Here is a 21,916-nt window from a genome sequence, read left to right on the forward strand (position 1 = left end):
TGCCTGAACCCGGTGCCGCAGGAAAGACACTTGCTGGTAATTGGCACCATGGAGATGGCCGCTGGGTTCTGGACGTGACTCCGGGCAGCGAGCTTCCAAGGAGGCAAAAAGGGGGTGCGGTCGGACAGAGTCGGGGGCAGGAGGATGGTGTGCTCTGCCGCCTCGATCTTTCCTTTCTCCGGACTGCAGACACATCCACCAGGTCAAGAACCGGCCAAGTCAAAAGTGCAGCCAATCCCATCAGGAGAGGGAAGGTCTCAGGGAATAGGAGGCAAAAAAGGGGTGAGGAGGGGCCCTGGGGGGTCAAGTCTCCCCATTCAGCTTCCCCACTGGGTGGGGGAGAACCCCGGCCTCCTCTGTTCAATATACCCCGGGGCCTGGGGTCCCAGGTTGGGTCTCCGGACCATCTCGGGAAGCCCCTCCCCCTCCCCGGCACTAAGATCGCTCGCCGCAGGGCCCCACGGTGCTCTCGAGGGACAGCTGGGACGCCTGCCGGAGCAGGGGGCCCGTGGCTGGGTCCACCATGGAGGAGGTGGGGAAGAGCTTGTACCAGCCCACGGCCAGGGTGGTCAAGTCCAGCTCCTCCAGCAGCACGCGGGCCACGCCCATGAACTGCTTCCGCTCCATCCGCCCGTAGTTCCCCCACACGATCACCTGCGGGGCAAGAGACACAGCGGTTCAGATGCGGCCAACGCCACTCACAGGCCCAGAAACAGAACCTGGGGTCACCGTGTGCCTCATTCATCTCCGGGTCCTGGAAGTCCACCTCCTTAAAGTGGCTCAAGTCCCACCAGATGCTCTTGGATGATGGCTTCTTCCCTCCAGTCTTGCTCTTTCTTTCCACCTGCCCCATCTCTGAGCCCTAGCCTTGAGGGCTGACCCTACATTGTCAGTGTCCTACCTACCTCCTCATCCACCTGCCCTCTGCTTCCAGATCCTCAGAAATAAAGGTTTTAAAAGTGATTAGTAGTTGGGACTTCCCTAGTGATCCAGTGGCTAAGACTCCACTCTCCCAATGCAGGGGGCCTGAATTGGATCCCTGGTTGGGGAACTGGATCCCACATGCCCCAACTAAGACCTGGCACAGACAAATAAAAATAATAAATAAAATTTAAAAAATTTTTAAATAAAAAATAAAAGTGGTTAGAAAAGCCACATGTAAATCAATGCAATCAGAACACTCTCTCACAGCATATACAAAAGTAAACTCAAAATGGTTTAAACACCTAAAACATGACATCATCAAACTCCCAGAAAAGAACTTAGTCAAAACATTCTCTGACATAAACAGTAGCAATATTTTCATAGATCGCTTGCCCAAGGCAAAAGAAATAAAAGCAAAAATAAACAAATGGGACCTAATCAAACATACAAAAAACTTTTGCACAGCAAAGGAAACCATCAAAAAGCAAAAAGACAAATGACAGAAATGGGAGAAAATAAGACTGACAAAGGGTTAATATCCAAAATGGATAAACAACTCATACAACTCAATATTGGGGAAAAAAATAAAAAAATGGGCAGATGACCTAAACAGATTTTTTTCCAAAGAAGACAAACAGATGGCCAATAGGCACATGAAGAGATGCTCAACATCACTGTTAGAAAAATGCAAATCAAAAACCACAATGAGGTATCACCTCACACCAGACAATATGGCCATCATCAAAACGTCTACACACAATAAATGCTGGAGAGGGCAGCGGAAAAAGGGAAACCTCCTACCCTGTTCATGAGAATGTAAATTGGTGCAGCCCACTATGGAGGGTCCTTAAAAAACTTAAAACAGAGCTACCATATGATCCAGCAATCCCACTCCTGGGTATATATCTGGAAAATGACGAAAATTCTCATTTGAAAAGATACATGCACCCCAATGTTCATAGCAGCACTATTTACAATAGTCAAGATATGGAAACCATCCAAGTGCCCATCAACAGACAACTGGCTTAAGAAGATATGGTATGTATACACACATACACACACACACACAATGGACTATTACTCAGCTTTAAAAACAATGAAATATTGCCATTTGCAGCAAGGTGAATAGACCTAGAATATATTATACTTGGTGAAGAAGTCAGAGAAAGACAAATACAATATGATATCACTTAAATGTGGAATCTAGAAAAATAATACAAGTGAATGTATAAACAAAACTGAAATAGACTCATAGACACAGAAAACAAAGTTATGGTTACAAAAGGGGAAGGGAAGGGAAGATGGGAGGGACAGATTAGGAGTACGGGTTAACAAAGTACCATATCTAAAATAGAAAAGCAACAAGGATTTACTGTATAGCAGAGGGGACTATGGGCTTCCCTGGTGGTTCAGATGGTAAAGAATCTGCCTGCAGTGAAGGAGACCTGGGTTCAGTCTCTGGTTTGGGAAGATCTCCTGGAGGAGGGCATGGCAACCCACTCCAGTATTCTTGCCTGGAGAATCCACATGGACAGAGAAGCCTGGCGGGCTACAGTTCATGGGTGTCGCAAAGAGCCGGAGACAACTGGGCAACTAAGCGCACACACACACACAGAGGGGACTACACTCAGTATCTTATGACAACCTATAGTAGAAGAAAATCTGAAAAAACTAATTGAATCACTTTGGTGCACGTTTGAAATTAACACAATACTGTAAATCAATTATACTTCAGTTTTTAAAGGCTGCCACATGCAGAACACACATACTAGCCTCTTTCCTTTTTTTCAACAGACTCTTTTGTGCAGTACCTTCCCCATTTCTCGGTCAAACTCTCTTTCTTAGAGCGGCCAGACAGGTGGTCTCTGTGGCTGCAGGACCCTCATCTGCTCTCCTCAGGTTGTAACTCTGCCCCTCTCTAAATGTGGGCTGGCTTATCGCTCACAAGACCTATTGTCTTGATGCACACACTTGGGGGTCAGACATGTGTAGGGTCAAGTTCCAGTCTTGTCTAGGTCATTTCAGCAAAGTCACTTAGCCTCACCGAGACTCAGGGTTCTTGTTTGTAAATGGAATCATCCACACTCAGCTTACCTGGCAGGCGAGGCTCACAAGAGATAATAAATATGGAAGCTCACTGTAAGCTGTAAGCCGTTCCTCAAGCATGCAGAGAGATATACAAACAATGTGGGCCACGGCTATTGGTTACTGCACGTCAGAAACTGTCTAAGGCCAAATCAACCCTAGATTCAATCTTCCCAGTAACGCTATAAAAAAGGATTCTGATTTCACAGCTGTTTAAACTGGGGCTCAGGGAGGTTAAATCATTTGCCCGAGGTCACCCAACTAATAAATCGTCAACGCCCCCTAGGTAACTGATCAGACACCATGTGTAAAGCAGAAAGCTAGTGGGAACCTGCTGTATAGCACAGAGAGCCCAGCTTGGTGCTTGGTGGTCGCCTAGAGGGGTGGGGAGTGGAAGGGAGGTTCAAGAGGGACGGGCTATATGTATATAGATGGCGGATTCATTCCTTGTACAGCAGAAACTAACACAACATTGTACGGCAACTATATTCTCAATTAAAAAAAAAAAAAAGCAGCAGCCCATGTCTGTGGATTTGTTATCACTGGCATTATGGGCTTACCTGCATGCCCCTCAATTTCATATTGAAGCCCTGACCCCAGAACATGACTGTATTTGGAGACTGGTCCTTCAAGGTGATTACATTAAAATGGGCCATTAGTGTGGGTTGTGATTTTAACTGGTGGTGTCATAAGAGCAGAAGATGAGGACACACAGTCAGACACCAGGAATGCCTGCGTGTAGAAAAAGAACCGTATGAGTTCACAGCAAGAAGGTGGCTGTCTGCAAGCCAAGGAGAGAGGCCTCGGAAGAAACACAACTTGTGACACTTTGATCTTGGACTTCTACCCTCCAGAACTGTAAGAAATAAATTTCTGTTGTCTAAGACCCCAGGTCTATGGTGTTTTGTTATGGCAGCTTTAGCGGATGAACACAGCTGGCATCACTCAATCGTGGTGGGTCTGTCTTGCCCTGACATTAGTCAGAAGGCTCAGCAGCAAGGACCCCCATGCCAGATTTCTATTTTTTTTTTTTAATCTTTCTGCATCCCAGACAGGGATGTGCTCTGGAGCTTCTTCAAAGATGCTCAGGCCAGAAAACACAGACCTTAGTCCAGTGGGCCAGGTGTGGCCCCCAGATGGCCTTCTGGTTGTTTTAAATTGTCTTTGAATGTCTCTAGACCAGAAAGATTTTTCCCAACTTTGTTCTGACTGATATATACAGCAAGACACACATTTAAATCACCCAGTGAACACATGAGATTCACAACTGAAGCAAGTGGCTCCACCAAATAAGACTTGCCTTACTAAGAAAGAGAAATGTTTTCTTTCCTAGTCCTATTTTCCATTTCTTTCCTACTTCCTATTCCATTCCATTAAAAAAAAAAAAACAACCCACTAAACTGAGTTCATAAATGGCTGATGGGTCACAACCTACAAATTGAAAGACTGTGCCCTAGACAGGACCTGGGCTTTCCAGTTTGGCAAAAGCCCGCTGTCTTGGAGATTTGGAACACCTTGGGCCTACCCTTGTGTGCTTTGCCTGTTCAGGTTAGGAGCAAGAAACTGAGGTATAAACTAGAGATGCCCAAACAGTGGCTCTGAGGGACCTCCCTGGTGGTCAAGTGGCTAAGACTCCACACTCTCAATGCAGGGCGTCCAAGTGTGATTCCTGGTAAACTAGGGAACTAGACCCCACAGGCTGCAACTAAGAGTCCACGTGCTGCACTAGGACCTGGAGAGGCCAAAAAAATAAGTATTTTTAAAAACAAAGACAAACAAAAGCAAATGTCAGCTCAAAGACAGTAGGCATGTGGCTCCTAAGGCATCCAGCCCGGCCCCCATGATGGGCAGCGAACGCTAGTTTCAGCAAACATCTTTTGTTGTTTTTTGTTTAGTTGCTAAGTCCTTTCTGACCCCACGGACTGTAACCTATCAAGTTCCTCTGTCCTTGAGACTTCCCAGGCAAGAGTACTGGAGTGTGTTGACATTTCCTTCTTCAAACCCATGTCTCCTGCATTGGCAGGTGGGTTCTTTTTCTGCTGAACTACCAAGGAAGCCCTAGGTGACCACTAGGATCTTCCTAAAAGTCAGGGGGCCAAAGGCCTCTGGATCCTCAAAAACCTTTCAGTCTATTAGCATTGCGCTCCATGCCAAGCCCCTGGTCTCCAGAGGTTGGTGACGATGGTAATCATGATAATAACAATGGTGGCCACTTGTAGAGCCCTTACTACAGGCCGAACTTGCAAATACCTTTCTTACACAAAGGACACATTCCACTGTCACGGAACTCTATCAGTGGCTACTATTAATATCCCCATTTTACAGATAAAGAAGCTGACGCTCAGGAAGGAACTTGTTCCAAGTCACACCACAAATGGTGGCGCTCAGATCTACCAGAGTGCTCTGCTTTCTCCAGGTGAGACTCTGCCCGGCCCCTTGGCCCCTCACCTGCAGGACTTTGCCCTGGGGACTCTCAGGAAACAGCAGCACCTGGTTATATAGTGGGTCCAGCGACTTGCGAGCGACTTTGGTCTTCTTCTTGGCAATGCAGATGCCGTTCTCCAGCAGGTAGGCCTTGATGTAGGCCGCTGAGGACAGAGGTCAGCAGGGTGAGCTGTAGCCTGGGCCTCCAATGGCGGGCAGAGGGTGCAGCAGAGGGGCCCGCTGCTGGGGACCGGGATGCCCCCAGGGAGTCCGGGGATGAGGGAACAGTGCTGGGGTGCAGCCAGGGTTGGCTGGAGTCTACTCTACCCTCTCCAGTGGTCCTGCCTGCCCTTTTGCTCACCCTTTCCTTGCTCACCCTTTCCCTTTCTCAATCCCTTGCCTGCCCACCATTCCTGGGCTTACACACTCATGGCTGACCCACTCACTCTGATGTTTGCTGAACACTCAAGGCATTCCATGCACCCTACCAGGTGCTAGGGTAGAATCACAAATGGTAGAACCACAAAAAAAAACCAAAGATGGTCTCTGAACCCCTAGGAGCTCAGTGCAGTCAAGAAGGTGGAAAAGGTCAATAGACAATTTCAACTGGGTCTCCAGAATAAATTCTAAACTGCCACTGACACAGGAGTCACTAGCTTTTGGGGGAGGGAGACCCCCAGTTAGACACCATCGTCTCTCTTCTAGACCCAGCTACCCCTCAGGACATCCTCCCAGACCTCCACCCCTGCCTTGCAGACGGGAGGGCAGCCCCCACACCTGGCAGTGTCTTGGAGCCTGGCTTGGCCGTCAGACCCCGAGCCTGGATGATGTCCACTTCCAGCTGACCGTTCCGCTCCTGCAAGCCGATCTCCACGTCCCCTGCAACAGGCCCCAAGAGCTGAGACCAGGAAGTGGCTTGGAAGCTCCATCAAGGACTCTGCTCCCCATCTCTGTTGAGGATGCAATTCCCTTCCCCTGCTCCCAGCCACAAACAAACCAGAACCAACCCCCACGCCGAGTGCCCGGGCTCTGCAGAGCGCCTGGCAAGTGTGACCTGGGCTCCAGGCTGATTGCTCAGTGGATGTAACCCTGGCAGAGGAGAGACATGGGGTTTCTGGTGGGGACCCCCACCCGCTTTGGAACAGGTCTTGGGACACTTACCCATCGGCGTGGTGGCCAGGGTCTGGCGGCCCACAAACTGTGCCGGCCCCATGCTGCCCAGGAAGTCACTGAACTGGGCATCCGATGCCAGACAGACTCCCCCGTAGTTAAGGCTGCAAGAAAGAATGAGACAAAAACAGACGTTCCCAGGGGCCAACTGAGGACTCAGATGACTCAGGCAGTCAGCTCTAGAACCTCCCTAATTCCATGGCGATTCTGTCCACATCCATCTCCCAGTCTCAGGCAGGCCGGTGTCCTCTCTCTGCTTCTTTCTTTCTCCTTTAATGGTCCTAAAATCTCTGCTCTGACTCCAAAATTCTAGAGCTTAGTTTCTGTGTCCTGTCTGACCCCTCCTTGCCAAGTCTCAGGTTCTTCTCCCATGAAATGGGTATGATGTCACTTGCCTCTCCGGGTAGGACTCTCAGGAGGTGATGCTTGTCCATGCCTGGCTCTATGGGTTATGGCTGTGACACTCAGAGTGTGGTCCAGGGACCGGCAGCACTGCCCGGGAGCTAGTTAGAAAAGAAAACGTGGTCCACTCTACTCCCCAGCTGGTGAATCAGAAACTGCCTTTTAACAGGAGCCCCAGAGGACTTGTTTGCACTAGACAGTTAGAAATATACAGAGCCAGTTGCTCAGCCTCAGAGGTTCACGCTTGTCCTTGCCATGGAGCTCCCAAATATCTGCTCCCCTTCCTTTGGGAACCAGACTGTAAATCTCCTTTGGGGAGGCCCCTCCTCAAGACATTGATTCCCGTGGAGCAGAGCAGACCCAGCTTCAGAAGCTCACGTGGGCTCAGCCTGGCCAATGAGGCCATTCCTTCCTTGGCCAGTGACTGGTTGAGAGTTGGGCATCTCGCCCAAGCCCACAAGAATCTGCCCAGGAAGCTTTCTTTGAACTGTAGGAAGTGAGAGACTCTCTTTTCTCATGAGATCCGAACCTGAGACAGAAGCCTGGAGCCTCTGGCCACTCCCTTGCTGCCATCGGCAGCCCATGAAGGAGGCCATCACACAGGCAGCACTGCATAAGCTCCTGGATCAAACGCTACCTGAAGCAAGAGATACTTCTTTTTCTTTCTGGTTATGTAAGTCAACAACAACTATTATTATATTATTTTGCTAAAGCCAATTTTAGTTTTTTCTTTCCCATCTCTGAAATGGGAACAATAACACTCCCATCTCCTAGACCTGTTAAGTACTTAACGAGTTATTGTTGTCATTTAGTCATTCAGTCACACCCGACTCTGCGACCCCATGGACTGCAGCACACCAGGCTTCCCTGTCCTTCATCATCTCCTGCAGCTTGCTCAAACTCATGTCCATTGAGTCAGTGATGCCATCCACCCATCTCATCCTGTCATACTCTTCTCCTCCCGCCTTCAATCTTTCCCAGCATCAGGGTCTTTTCCAATGAGGCAGCCCTCTGCATCAGGTGGGCAAAGTACTGGAGCTTCAGCTTCAGCATCAGTCCTTCTAGTGAATATTCAGGGTTGAGTTCCTTTAGGATTGACTGGTTTGATCTCCCTGCTGTCAAAGGGACTCTCAAGAGTCTTCTCCAACACCACAGCTCGAAAGCATCAATTCTTTGGCACTCAGCCTTCTTTATGGTCCAACTCTCACATCCATACATGACTACTGGAAAAACTTAATGAAATCAGGCACTAAACATCAAGCTTGATGTGCCTATTATCTTCAGAAGTAAAGCACTTGTAACCCATTTTCTCTTAGGATCCTCGCCACAGCCAAAGGAGGTTGAGGGTTTTTTCATTTTTCGTTTTTTTTTTAACTTTTATCAGCATTATTCATGTGAAGAGGCAGACTCGGCCCAATCTGAAGCCAGAATTCACAGGGCAATGTCAGCACATGGATACAACACCTTTAAGGCCAACCCCAGGTGACCTTCCACTTGGGCATGTTCCAAGAACAACAGTTAACTCTGAACAAGCACATACTGTGCCAGGTTTCACAGCAGCCAGCCAAAGGGTCTTTTAGCAGGAAGGGGCGACTACCTCGGGACTTGACTGAGGGCACTGCACGCTTTGTTTCCTGCCCTAGGAGCAGCCGCCTACCCTGTCCCCAGCTTCCTTCCAAGGGAACCTTCTGGGCTGTCAGCCTTGAAGGAGCCAGAGGAGAACCCAAGGGGTATCTGGTTCCACCTTGAGGATATTCCCTTCTGCTTCTGAACCACTCTGCTTGTCTATCTTGGCTCCAGTTCTTCGGATACAATGACTCACTGTATCCAGCTCTTCACACCCTAGACATACTCCCTGATGTTTGAACCACAGCTGTCTGCCTTTACACCTCATTGCTAATTCACAAATCCTCACGGTTGGCCAAGAATTCACTCTCCAGCTCTGCAAATAGTTACAGGTAAGTGTCCGTTGACTCAGCAGCCTATTTCACAGATTGGAAGACTGAGGCCCAGAGTGAGAAAGACAGCTGCCTGAGGGCTAGAAAACTGGCAGTGCCCGCTGCTACACCAGGCCACTGCCCAATAATATTTGCGCCTTCACGTATAAAATTCCAAGCAAGCTGCAGGAACAAATAAGAGAAGACCCCATGCACAAAGAACTTACCATTCTGCTGGGCAAACAAACATGTTGCCCCCAAAGAAACAACTAAAGAGGACGACTGCCTTCTTACGAGACACAACCAGTCCCCTACCCGCCCACCCTGGGTTGTGAGAGCTGAGACCATCGGAAGAGAGGAATCGCTGCAGACTGCAGTGGCGCAGAATGGACCAGGAGAGAAGAATTTGACCAGGGGGGCCAAAGGTTACACAGGGCCCAGTAACAAGGCGAGAGGAAAGGCGGTCACCTCCCACATACTATCTTCTCTCTACACTGAGCAGAGTCATCAGCAGGGAGTCCTGAGGTCCTCAGGATGGTGACGCCACAAGAGTGAAGGAGCCCAGTAAGGAGCAGGGGAGAGTACTTCTCTCCTAAGAGGGTGATGGAGACAAGGCAGGGGCAAGAGAGTCTAGTTCATGACCTTGGAGAAGGTCAATGTTGCGGGTTCAGGCAATGTCGTAGAACACCAGAAAGGACAGACTTGGGAAAAAAAAGAGGGAAACCAACTGTTGCAGGCCTTTGGATGTGGAGGAGAAAGGGACTGTATCTAGCCATGGATGGTTTATAATAGTGAAAATGGAAACTCTCTAAATATCTGAAAGCAGAGGAATCATAAACACGTATTGGATTATTTTAAAAAAGAGCAAAGGAGCTTGCCTAGATGCAATGACCAGAACACCTGTGCTGAAGTTTACATAAGCAAAAAATACATGTTCATATTAAGTCATAAGTCATTGACTGAAGAAACTGGTTTGACTTAAACTAAAGCAGTACCTGGTCCCCTGATCAGAGCTGATGGACCCAGGGTCAGACAGCTGATCCAGACCCAGTGAGACAAAGACTCTCTCTGGGAAACTGAGAGAATCCTAAAGCCCAACAGTCACAGGAACTGAGCCCTGTGAATGAATGGCCTGCCCTCTCACAGAGCCCCAAGACTCTCACAGTGGGTGACGTGGCCTTTCTGCCACATCCGTTTCTTTTCCAGCTCAGCCTCCTGAAGGTCTGGAATCCATTGTTAGGAGGGTCTGGGCTCCTGAAGCCCAAGAAACGGCTGTGCCTCATGGGTTCTAAGGCACCAAAGGGGCCCAGCCTCCCAGGCAGAGCAAGGCCTTCTACAGCCTGAAATTGAAAGTTTCCTCCAACATCTTCACTGTCTGCTCCTCAGCGTCTGGTGGGATTGTGAGCAGACAATAGGGAACTGGCAGGCCTGGTAATTAGCGGTAATTGTTTATAATATCTGGGCGGCTGCCTGATTTCCCATCCCAGGGTGCCTCGCTGGCTGCCAAGGAACCAGGCTGACGCCCCAGAAACCCTGAACGGGTTATCCCATCCTCCACAGGGCTGGAGGGAGGAAGAATCAAGTGGTGGTAGGTCCCTGCTGGCCAGAGGACCAACTGCGTCAGAGACCCTGCTCCAACTCAGGGTCTTCCCGGGAGAAGGACAGAAGGCAGAAGATACAAAGTCAGGGCTGCTCTAACTCCTCGTTGGTCAAGAGCTTGCTTTGGGACCTCTGGCCAGCTGCTGGTGTCTCTGCCCTTGAATCTTATCTGCAAATGAACTCACACTGACCACGGAGACTGTGTATAGCCATTCCTTCCTTTGCTGGCTGCCTGCACTAAACCAGTTTTAAATGATTTGAAAATCTCTGCTCAGAGGCTCCATTCCCAATGGGAAAGAGCATGCTGAATTACTATTAAGGGCCACATACTTGCTACTACTGAGGCCAGGCCTTCCACAGTAGGAACTCAATACATGTTTTCTTCTTATTTTTTTAATGGTTGGCTCTTCTGGGTCTTCGTTGCTGTGCATGGGCTTTTACTGCCAAACCCTTGTGTGTGCTAAGTCACTTCAGTCTGCCAGGCTCCTCTGTCTGTGGGATTCCCCAAGCAGGAATACTGGAGTGAGTTGCCATGCCCTGCTCCAGGGGATCTTCCCGACCCAGGGATCGAACCCACATCTCTTGGCCTGACCCGGAACTGGGAAAGCCTACTGGTTGAGACTGAACTGTGGTATCATATAGACCTTGGATTCCAATGCTGTGCAACCTGGGGTAAGTTGGGTAACCTCTCTGAGCTGCATGTATAAAATTACCCAGCTAAGCTGTTGGAGACGGTCAATAGGATACTGTAGGCAAGGTGCTTAACAAATGTACAGAGCATTGGCTGGATGAATAAAGGACTGGGGAGCTGTGGCCAGCAGGTCTCTGCTGCCTGGCCTGGGACAGCCTCTTCTCTCTGCCTGCAGTGTTTTCATGGTACTTCTGATTTCAAACCTAGTAGGAAGTGCAGTACCTGGGTGCCTGAGAGGAAGCCCAGGTCATCTGGGCGGGGGGTGGGGGTAGGGGTAGGGGGTGCACGGCGGCTACAGCAGCTGATTCTTCCAAGGGACGCATGCCATGCAGGCAGAGGCAGAGACCTGAAACAGGATTAAGACTCGTGTTCTGCTGGCCTTTTATTTGTGTTAATGGTGAAATGAGATTTCCTGCCTCTCAAATCCTGTTAGTTTGGTTTGTGGGGCTGAAACCCATTTGTCTTTTATTATTAACCTTTGAGCTCTGTTTGGCCCCTGGATTTTCTGTTTTCTCCACGGTTAAAGAAATAATTGGGTTATTTGGGGGCTTGACGTCTACTCTGTTTTCCAGATGGATTGCCCGTCTCAACTCACCGGAAATTAAAAGGTGGCCCAGCCCTCGTGGTGAGCATGGGTTACGTGGTCCTGAAAGGTTCATGGGCTCTCTATTCATCCATTCACTGCCTACCCCTACCTGTCTATCGTCCATCCATCCCCCCCTGCCACAGCCTCGCAGAGGGTGCAATACAGCCAGTTCTGCTGTAACTCGAAATGTACATTCCTAAACACTACAGTGCAGGGCAAAGTCCTGAAGTCCAAATCTGAGAGTATGGGGAAAATATGGTTAGGGGTACAACACCCCAAAAGCTTATCAACAATAAAAGACATAATAAAAGTGGTACCACAGTCTTACCCCTGTAAAACGGTTAAGAAATGCACAGACTGGGGGACAAGGGATACATGTGTACATTCATGGCTAAGTCCCTTTGCTGAAACTATCACAACAGTGTTAACTGGCTATGTTGTGCAGTCACTAAGTCATGCCTGACTCTTTGCAACCCTGTGGACTGCAGCACACCAGGCTCCTCTGTCCTCCACTATCTCCCAGGATTTACTCAAATTCATGTCCATTGAGTCGGTGATGGTATCTAGCCATCCAATATAAAAAAAGAAGTCTTTTTAAAATGAAATAAATGCGTAGATACTACAATAAATATGGTGCTCTACCTTGAAGACAGTTTGACATTTGCTTGTGGAAATGAGTGCCAGCAGATCTTCAGTGTGAGTTACTACAAAGTGGTGATGGAGGGCTCTCCAAATGGATGGGTGGGAACTTGTAATACCAGGTGTAGGGGGTGGGGGCTGAGGGAGTGGACAGATGCAAGGGGTGTGTTTTGTGCAGCCCTCTACGGATGTAGTTCCCTGAGTTCCCCTTGTGTTTCTCATGGATGAAATCACACCTGAGCAAAGGCGAAATTTATATTGTGCTCCAATTATTCCAGAATACTTGAATCGTGCTGGAACAGATTTGTGTTTTCAAAACAAGCATTGTAGCAGAACTGACTGTGTGCCAGGATATACAGCATCAGCCAACCCTGACTCCAGCTTCTCAAGCTTTCAGGACATTCCCAAACCTGCCTCCCCCTCCCACCTGCCCTGGGCCATGAGAGTATAGCTCCTGGGCGTGAAGCCAAAGATTTGATTTGTTTTTTATTGATCAAAAGCTTGCCATGAGCCAAGCACTGATAGTACCAAGTTATCAATATTAACTCATTTAACCCTCATTTAACAACTCTGTGCAAGCTAGGTACTTACTATATGAATACCCACTTTCCAGAAGGGGAAATCAAGGCACAGAAATGTTAAGTAACCTGACCAAGATCACATGACTGGTAAGTGGCTGATCTGGGATCTGAACCCGGGAAACTGGTTCCAGCGTTCATCTCAACCAGCTACACTGTCTCCATGTCCCAGAGGGACCTCGGGCTTTCCCAGGGCAGAGCACGGGAATCTGCAGTCCACGCCCTGGGGTCAGGCAGGCCTGGATATGAGTCATGACTTCCCCCACTCACTGGTCGTACAGACACAGCCTTCGCTGCTCAGACCCTGGGTTTCAGCGAAGCAGGAGTGAACAATGGTAGCACACCCTTGGTGCAACTGTAAGGACTACTTGAGATAAACGCCTTAGAACCGATTCCGGTGTAGTCAAGTATTCAACCAACACCAGTGCCTATAAAATGGAAGCAAAAAAATCCCTATCTCCTAGCCGCTGGCCACATCCGGTGGTGGTTTGTCCTTCAGGCATGACGTCTGCGAAACAACAGAAGGGGCGAAGGGGAAGGAGGTTCTGACCATCCACCAACTCCCGGGCCTTCGGTGATGAGGCAAACAGCCTTGACGGAAAGCCTCCCTGAGGCCGGTTGCAGCAGCCCTGCCATCAGCTCACTCTCTGCTCTCCAGAGCTGTGGGCACTGTGACCCGGTCACCCAGGGAGCTGTGTGCCGATGACCCAGATGCCACAGGACCACGAGGGGCAGAGGGAAGGAGGAGGAAGGGCTCCGGCAGCCAGTGTGGAGAGCTGCGGGTTTACAGGGCGGATGTGTGATGCTGGAGGCTGTGGAGGGGCAGGAAGGAGAGGCATGCGTGTGTGCGCATGCATGAGTGCGTGCGTGCGTGTCTGCACTTCTGTACACAGTCCCAACCCATCACTCAGCCAGATTTGCAGCGCACCCGCTGCGGGCCAGGCCCCGGACTGAACAGCACCAGACTCAAGTGTGTAGCAGGACAGACAGACACGTGTAACAAGTATGACAGAACTGCGGGGCGCTGTGGTGGGGGGAGACCCGGCTATGGAAGCTGCAGATAGAGGTAGAGGAGTGGCGGGTTTCCCCTGCCCACTCCCAGGACGGACACTGCCAATCCACCCCAACACTCCTGCCACGCCTGGACTGGACTTCAGAATCCTTCTTAACATAGCACTCCAGGGAGCCACGATCAATTAGCTAGTGTTGGCACATGAGATAAAGCTCATGTTCTTAGCTGAGATCTGGAAGAGGAATGAGTCAGGGGGCGAAGAGGGAAGAGGGGTAGGAAAGAGAGTGTCAGGGGAGGGAGCAATGTATGCAAAGACCAGGAGGTGAGACGGAGGGCAGGGCAAGAGGTTCAGTGATGGAGCTGGGGCACACAGCTTGGGAGGGAAAGGGGGAAAGCTGGCAAAATCCAGAGGAAATGAGTGCTGAGTGACAGACCACGCAGTTCAGGCCACAAAGGAGACTTGCAGGTATCCAGTCAAGGGTGATAAGTGGCCTCATGGCTGGGGGAAAGGGGAGATGGACGGAGTGATGAGTGGCCTCATGGCTGGGGAAGGGGAGATGGACGGAGTGATGAGTGGCCTCATGGCTGGGGGAAAGGGGAGATGGACAGAGTCAAAGACAATTAGGAGAGAAATGGTAGAGCCCAGTCAAGGGCTGGATACGGAGAGAGCGAGCAAGAGGCGTCTGGGAGAGCCTTCTGGTTTGGGCAGCTGGGAGACAGTGGTGCTGTGCATTCAGAAAAGGTACTAGACTCTGCTGCCATCCCCCACATCCCCTGACCCCCACCGTGTCAGTGCTCACAGTCTTCTAACTGTTGGCACCTGCATCCCTCTAGCTACGTTTCTCTGACACACAAGGGATTTCTCTGGTCTCCAGAGCCCTCATTTCCAGAGGAAGGGCAGGAGACTTAACTGGTGAGCGGCCATCAACCAGTAACCAGTAAGAGTGGCAGTCTAAGTGCTCCAGCTCCCTGGCCTCCCAGGGAGTGACTCTCAGGCCCCTGTGTCAGGCTGGTTCTGAGACCCCATCAGGGTTAAGCTCTGGATACACACAGTGGCAGCTGGCTTCTCAACACACATGTTACTGGAGGCCTTATGTCTCTCTTATGGGTTCCTCCACCATGTTTTCCAGAATCACCTTCTAAGTGAAATGCTTGCACTCAAATCCATGTCTTGCGTCTGGTTCTGGGAAATCCAAACTGAAGCAGATGGAAGTATCTCAGGATGGATGAGGGGTCTGGGGAGGTACTGTTCTCCTGGCCCTTTCTCAGGAGTACTGAATCCTTGCCCTTCATCTGGGGAGATGCTCAGAGAGGTGGGGAGTGGGAGCTTGGCTGGTTGCCCAACTCATAGCTGTTCCCTTCCATCCTTAACATGCAGAACCAACTTTTCCATCAGGCAGAAAGGGGCACTGGGAAGGAAAACCATTCCCCAGTCCCCAAGGATAAACCAGGATTGGTCCACCATGCTGAAGTCTGCAGAGGGGAGAAGATGGAGAGACCACTGAGCCACCAAACCATGCTGGAAGCATCCACCTCCAGAAATCCTGATAGACACAGCCATTAAAGGAGGGAGGGAGTCGAGTAGAATGATTAAGGGCAGATTCCAAATGCTAGATTTGAATCCCTGAAATCGATGTCACTCACTGGCTGTATGAAACTGTTAGTTGCTCAGTCATGTCTGAGTCTTTGCAACCCCACAGACTGTAGTCCACCAGGCTTCTCCATCCATGGAATTCTCCAGGCAAGAATACTGGAGTGGGTTGCCATGCCCTCCTCCAGAGGATCTTTCTAACCCAGGGATCAAACCTGGGTCTCCTGCATTGTAGGCAGATTCTTTCCCGTCTGAGCCACCAGGGAAGCCACTCTGGCTATGTGACCTTGGGCAGTTTAATTAACCTCTCTTGCCTTTCATTTCCTCATCTGTAACATGAGGATACTAACAGTTCCAGAGTTATCAGGTTACTGAGAGAATTAATTGAGTCAATAAATGTAAAAACAGTTAGCACAGTGTCTGCCCATAGCAAATGCTCTGCTAAAGTGTTTGCTCTAGAACATTATTACCCTTAAGCCAGAACTTCTCAACCTTAACCCATGAATCACCTGGGGATCTTGTTAGAAGCCTGAGATGATGCATTTCTTTTCGTTTCTTCTTTTTTTTTTTTTTTGGATGTGCCACACAGTAAGCAGGATCTTAGGATCTAAGTTCCTGCACCAGGAATGGAACCCCTCCCCTCTGCAGTGGAACTGTGGAGTCTTAAGCACTGGACCGCCAGGAAAGTACCAAGAGATGCTATACTTCTAACAAGGTCCCAGGGGATGGTGCTGCTGCTGGGCCGAGAATCACACTTTGAGCAGCAAGGGCTCAACCCACTGTAACTGGTACTGTGTAACCTGGAGCCCAAGGATCATCACTGGCAGAATGGCCCAACCCAATGTGCACCCCTTCCCCAGCCCTGAGTCCTAGTGAGGACACAGCATTTCCAAAGTTCTCTGTGCCCGTCCTTTGCAGCTCTTGCCACACTACTAGTTGCGTGGTCAGTGGAAGGCAGGGTCTCCGAGGTGCTCAGTCTGACTGTCCAGCATACTGTAGGTGCTGAATGAACATCCGCATGGTAGCATCCCTGGGCCCACTTGCAGGAATACACATGCCCGGCAGCACCAGGGGCTGCAGCCTGGTGGGGGCTGCACAAAGGCCCTGGCTCTCTGTGAGCCTCAGCTGGGCTGGCAGAAGCCCAGGGGGAGGATGGTCACACCCCCTCCTGTTTCACAGCCTGGAATCTCGGTCCTGCTAGTGCCCAAAATACCTCCAAAACAAAGAGGAGGCCAACTACAGCTCAGTGTCCCCACCTGTCCCCCCGTCCCTTTGACCTCCCTTCCTCAGCCAGGTGCGTGTTGGGGGTGGGTAGCAGCACCTGGCTGGGCTCCACCAAGACCTTGTCCCTCTCAGGAGGGCAAGAATCTCCCCTCTGCTGGACAAAGCACCCTCAAACCCACCTGATCTTTCCTCAGCTGTCTCAAGACACCCACCACAAACCTTTTAACAATCATAACAATCACCACAGGAGACTCCCCTCGTGGACCAGTGGCCAAGACTCTGTGCTCTCAGTGCAGGGGGCCCAGGATCCATCCCTGGTCAGGGAACTTAAACCCACATGCCACAACTAAAGATCCCACATGCCTCAGCTAAGACCTGGCACAGCCAAATAAATAATTTTTTAAAAATCATAATCATCACCGCCAACATTTATTCCATGCTTACCTTGCGCTAAGCACATTCTAGACACAATTATAACAAGGAGCAAAATGCCCAAATAACAGTGGCTGAATCGACAAACATCAGTAATAGCTATAATAATAAAAATGCTTGCAATGTGCCAGCCACTGGCACACTGTGTCTAAGTGCTTTGACATATGTTAGTTCACTGTCTCCCCACAACAGCTCTATTAATGGTCTGTACTATTCTGGACCTCTTTCTATAGATGAAGAAACTGGGCTCAGAGAGGTAAAGTAACGTCCCCCAAAGTCACACAGCTCCGAAGAAGCAGAAATGAGGCCCAATCAGTACTGTCTGACTCCAGAGTCCTGACTCTGGACATGTTTGTAATATAATCTGACTTTCTGGCCCCTTAAAGCACATGACAGCAAATGACAAGAGCCACGTCCCAAGCACCTGTCATGTGCAGGCATCATCTTTCTTCCTCACGATGCCCTCCTGTGCTGCTCCCCAGGGACAAGTCCTGTGGCCTCTCTGAGCCTTCAGTTCCTCTTCTGGAAAATGGGAATGTAGGTTTGACCCCCTGCTGCTGTTCACTGCACCATGATACCACCTCCTCGACCTGTTCCTCTGACCTGCCCATGAGGCCAACAGACAAGATGTGTATCAGCCTCCCTAAAGCTTAAAGAGGTCAAGGGACATGCCCAAGGCCACTCGGGGTCAGTGGCCAGGCGGGGACCAGGACCCAACTCTCCCGATCCCCTGAAACTCAGCAGGGACCCACTGCTAGCCTGACACCTAGACTATCTCCCTCCAAGTTTCGCTGTCTTGCCGAGCTTCTCAGGTTAAAGCAAACATTTGTTCCCTTCGTCCTCCTCTTCTCCCTCTCCCTTCCGCGTGTCCTCCTCCTCTTCTCGCCCTCCGGAAAGTCTCCCTAGGAGGTGGGCGGACCAGCAGCATCTGCCAAGGCAAGGCCATTCAGAGAGACCGGAGATGCCCAGTTTAGGAGGGGCTGGGGGCGGGAAGGCTTTCAGGCGGCAGAGCCCCCAGCTGCAAGGCAGGGCCAGAAACTGGAGGAGATCTGCCCTCGGATGAGCCACGCAGCCAGGACCATCCAGTGGTCCTGGAAACGCGCTGATGGAAATGTCCGACACCTGCAGTCTGATACGGTGGGCGCTGAACCCAGGCTGCCACTGAGCACTTGAAATATGGCGAGAGCGACAGAGGAACAGAATATTTCATCTTCATTCACTTACATTTAAATAGCCACATGCGCCTGGGGTCTACCGTACTGGACTCTTCTAAGCCCCAGTCTTCTCGTGTGCTTGACAAGGGTCACGATAGCCCTGTCCTCCCTGGCTGAGGACGGCTGAGATAATGAAGCAATGGGGTGCCGTGATACAAGCCCCGCTAAGAGTCTGGATGCCTGGGTTCCAGACCTATGAATGTGCTGTGTGATCCAGGCCAAGCCCCTCAGCCTCTCTGAGTGCCCTGGTCACCTGTACAATGAAGAAGTCACTGTGGGTCACAGCTTCTTTGCCAGGGGGGCTTAGGGGAGTCTGGAAGCCCCCTACAGTTACATGAAATGTGTCTGTGTGACCATGCATGTGAGAATGAGTGTGTGAGTTGTGAGTGTGTTAGGGTACACACTTTATCTGCATATTTATCAGAGGAAAGCAGGCTCCAAACTTTCCCCAAATTCTCAAAGTGCAAGTGCAGTCTCAGTAGCTTCGGTCGTCTCTGATTCTTTGCGACCCTGTGGACTGTAGCCCACCAGGCGCTCTGTCCATGTAACTTTCCAGGCAAGAATACTAGAGTGGGTAGCCACTGCCTTCTCCGGGGGAATCTTTCCCACCCAGGGATTCAACCCGGGTCTCCTGCACTGCAGGCAGATCCTTTACGGCCTGAGCCACCAGGGAAGCCCGACCCCGAGAGCCCCAGTCTAGATCGATCTCGTCCCAGGGAGTCTTTTAAAAATGGAACTTCCAGGCGCCACCCTCATGGATTCCGATTCAGCAGCTTGGATTCAGGGTCCCGAGATCGGTATTTGTAACAAGTTCCCAGCAATTCTGATGTACAGCCGAGGGAGAGAAACACAGGCGAAGAGCCAGCTGGACCTAATGTTCTATGACTTGATGCGTGTGAAACTCCTTATCAGGCAGTAGTACATATTTTTAAAAACCAATTGGGATTTAAGGAAACTAAGAAAGTTAAAGAGGAAATAACCACCATCCCAACAAAACCCCTCTTGATCCCCTTTCTTCATTAACCTCTGCTGTGGCAGCCATTGTGCCAGGCGTTTTATAAATATTAACCCATTTAATCCTCCTACCACCCCCTATGAGGTTGGTACTACTGTCTCCATTTCACAGATGAGGAAACCGAGGCACAGAGAGGTGACTTGCCCAGGATCACACCGTCAGTGAGCAGTGGAGCTGGGATTGAGACCTAGACAGTTGGGTACCAGATTCATGCCTCACTCACACCTCCTCGGAGAATCCTTGGCTTTCATCACCTCCCTTCCAAGGCCAAGGATGACCCAGGGCTCCTAGAGGGCACTGCTCCGTTCCTCCCGCCCACCCCACACCGGAGACGACCGCGGGCCCCACACTCACTTGCCCTCGGAGCCGTAGCTGTTCATGCTGTCCTCGATGGACTCGTGGCTGGCCTGGCGCAGGGTCCGGCTGGGCATCTCCACTGCCAGGCCGGTCTCCGTGCTCCTCTGGATGGCCCCCTTCAACCTCCGGCTGTCCCCTTCCGGGCAGAGTGGTCGAGAGAGATGGGGAGAGAGACACGGGATGGGGAGGAACGGAGAGACCAGGCCTCTGGTTAGTCTTTCAGAGGCTGGTGGCTGCCCAGCATTGGTTTTCACGCCCCACCTGGTTCATCAACCTCCTCCAACCACCAGCCTCACCTGCACGCACCCTCCCAGGGGCAGCCTGCCCTTTATACTCACCCATCAAACAGCATCATATGAGTTCTCCTAACTGGCAGATTCATTTACATGTATTTTTTTTTAATTGAAGTATAGTCGATTTACAACATTGTGTTAGTTTCAGGTGTACAGCAACGTGATTCAGTTTTTTTTTCAAATTAAATTCCATTATAGGTTATTACAAGATATTGAGTATAATCCCCTGTGAAGAAGTGAAGTGAAGTGAAAGTCGCTCAGTCATGTCAGATTCTTTGCGACCCCATGAACTGCATCCTGCCAGGCTCCTCTGTCCATGGAATTCTCCAGGCAATTCTACTGGAGCGGGTAGCTGTTCCCTTCTCCAGGGGATCTTCCCAACCCAGGGAGTGAACCCAGGTCTCCCGCATTGCAGGCAGATTCTTTACTGTCTGAGCTACCAGGGAAGCCCAAGAATACTGGAGTGGGCAGCTTATCCCTTCTCCAGGAGATCTTCCCGATCCAGGAACTGAACCCAGGTCTCCTGCATTGTAGACAGATTCTTTACCAGCTGAACTACCAGGGAAGCCCTATAATTAATTCCCTGTGTTATACAGTAAATCTTTGTTGCTTATCTATTTTATGTACAGTAGCTTGAATCTGTTAATCCCATACTCCCAATCTCTCCCTCTCTCCCCTTTAGTAACCACAAATTTCTTTTCTATGTTTATGAATCTGTTTCTGCTTTGTATATAGATTCATTTGTCTTGTTTCTAGATTCCACATATAAGGGTTATCATATAGTATTTGTCTTTGTCTGACTTACTCCACTAAGTATAATATTCTCTAGGTTCAACCAACATGTACTGTTTATTGAATTCGTTTCTGCCTTGCAATCTTCTCCAAACCATTTCCCTCCTCCTCTTCGGCTACTATTTACTGAGCACCTACGATGTATCATATTCTCTGTCAAGTGCTTTTCGTGGATTTAAACCAGAATTTCTCTACCTCAGCACAACTGGCAAGGGGATGCACTACTGCATAGCCGTCAGGCGCTGTGGCGTGTGCTGTGGGAGGTCTAACCAGTCTCCCTGGCCTCTACCCACTAGATGATAGTCCTCCTTCCAGGTCAGTCGTGTCAGTCAAAAATGTCTCCAGACACTGCCAAACATCCCCTGGAGTGGGGACAAAGATCACCCTTGATCGAGGATCACCCATCTAGACCACTGGCTCTGAAACCACACTGCCCCAGGTTTAAGTGCTGGATCTCCTTCTCACAGACTGAGACTTTGGGCAAATTACTAACCTCCCTGGGCCTCCACTTTCTTAGCTGTAAAATGGGAGAACAGCATGGTCCTCTGCCCTGCTTTTCCATTTTTCGGCTGCACCACATGGCATGTTGGATCCTAGTTCCCCAACCAGGGACTGAACCCATGCCCCCTGCAGGGGAAATATGACCACTGGCCAGCCAAGGAAGGCCGATGCTCTTCCCTTCTGTTCCCTGCCTCTAACCACCCTCTCCCCGATCCGGTAGCTCACACCTTCATTTCCGCTGCGATCAAACACCATCCGATCCCAGCTCTCCTTGAGCCTCTCCTGGCCTGGCCTCTCTCTGCCCAGTGCTGTCGTGGTTTTCTTCCTGACGCTCACTACCTGGGATGTGTTCTTCACCGTCAGCTTACTGACTAGCCTCCTCCACACAGAAGGTAAACCCCATGAAGACAGTGAATTTCACTGTGTCAAATGTTGAAGCCCCAGGGCCAA

General features: G+C 50.2%; 1 protein-coding gene across 1 annotated transcript in view; it reads right to left on the reverse strand.

Moving 5' to 3' along the window:
• Positions 1–435: 435 nt before the first annotated feature.
• Positions 436–21,916, reverse strand: part of RIMS4 (regulating synaptic membrane exocytosis 4) — a 66,841-nt gene continuing 45,360 nt past the window's right edge. The window contains exons 2-6 of the mRNA XM_052651164.1: positions 19,878–20,016; positions 6,595–6,707; positions 6,211–6,312; positions 5,458–5,597; positions 436–654 (exon numbers count right to left, since the gene is read on the reverse strand). Of these exons, the coding sequence (XP_052507124.1) occupies positions 436–654; positions 5,458–5,597; positions 6,211–6,312; positions 6,595–6,707; positions 19,878–20,016 (713 nt within the window). The remainder of the gene's footprint in view (positions 655–5,457; positions 5,598–6,210; positions 6,313–6,594; positions 6,708–19,877; positions 20,017–21,916) is intronic.

The sequence above is a fragment of the Budorcas taxicolor genome, chromosome 13 (genome assembly GCF_023091745.1).
Source record: "Budorcas taxicolor isolate Tak-1 chromosome 13, Takin1.1, whole genome shotgun sequence".
NCBI lineage: Eukaryota > Metazoa > Chordata > Mammalia > Artiodactyla > Bovidae > Budorcas > Budorcas taxicolor.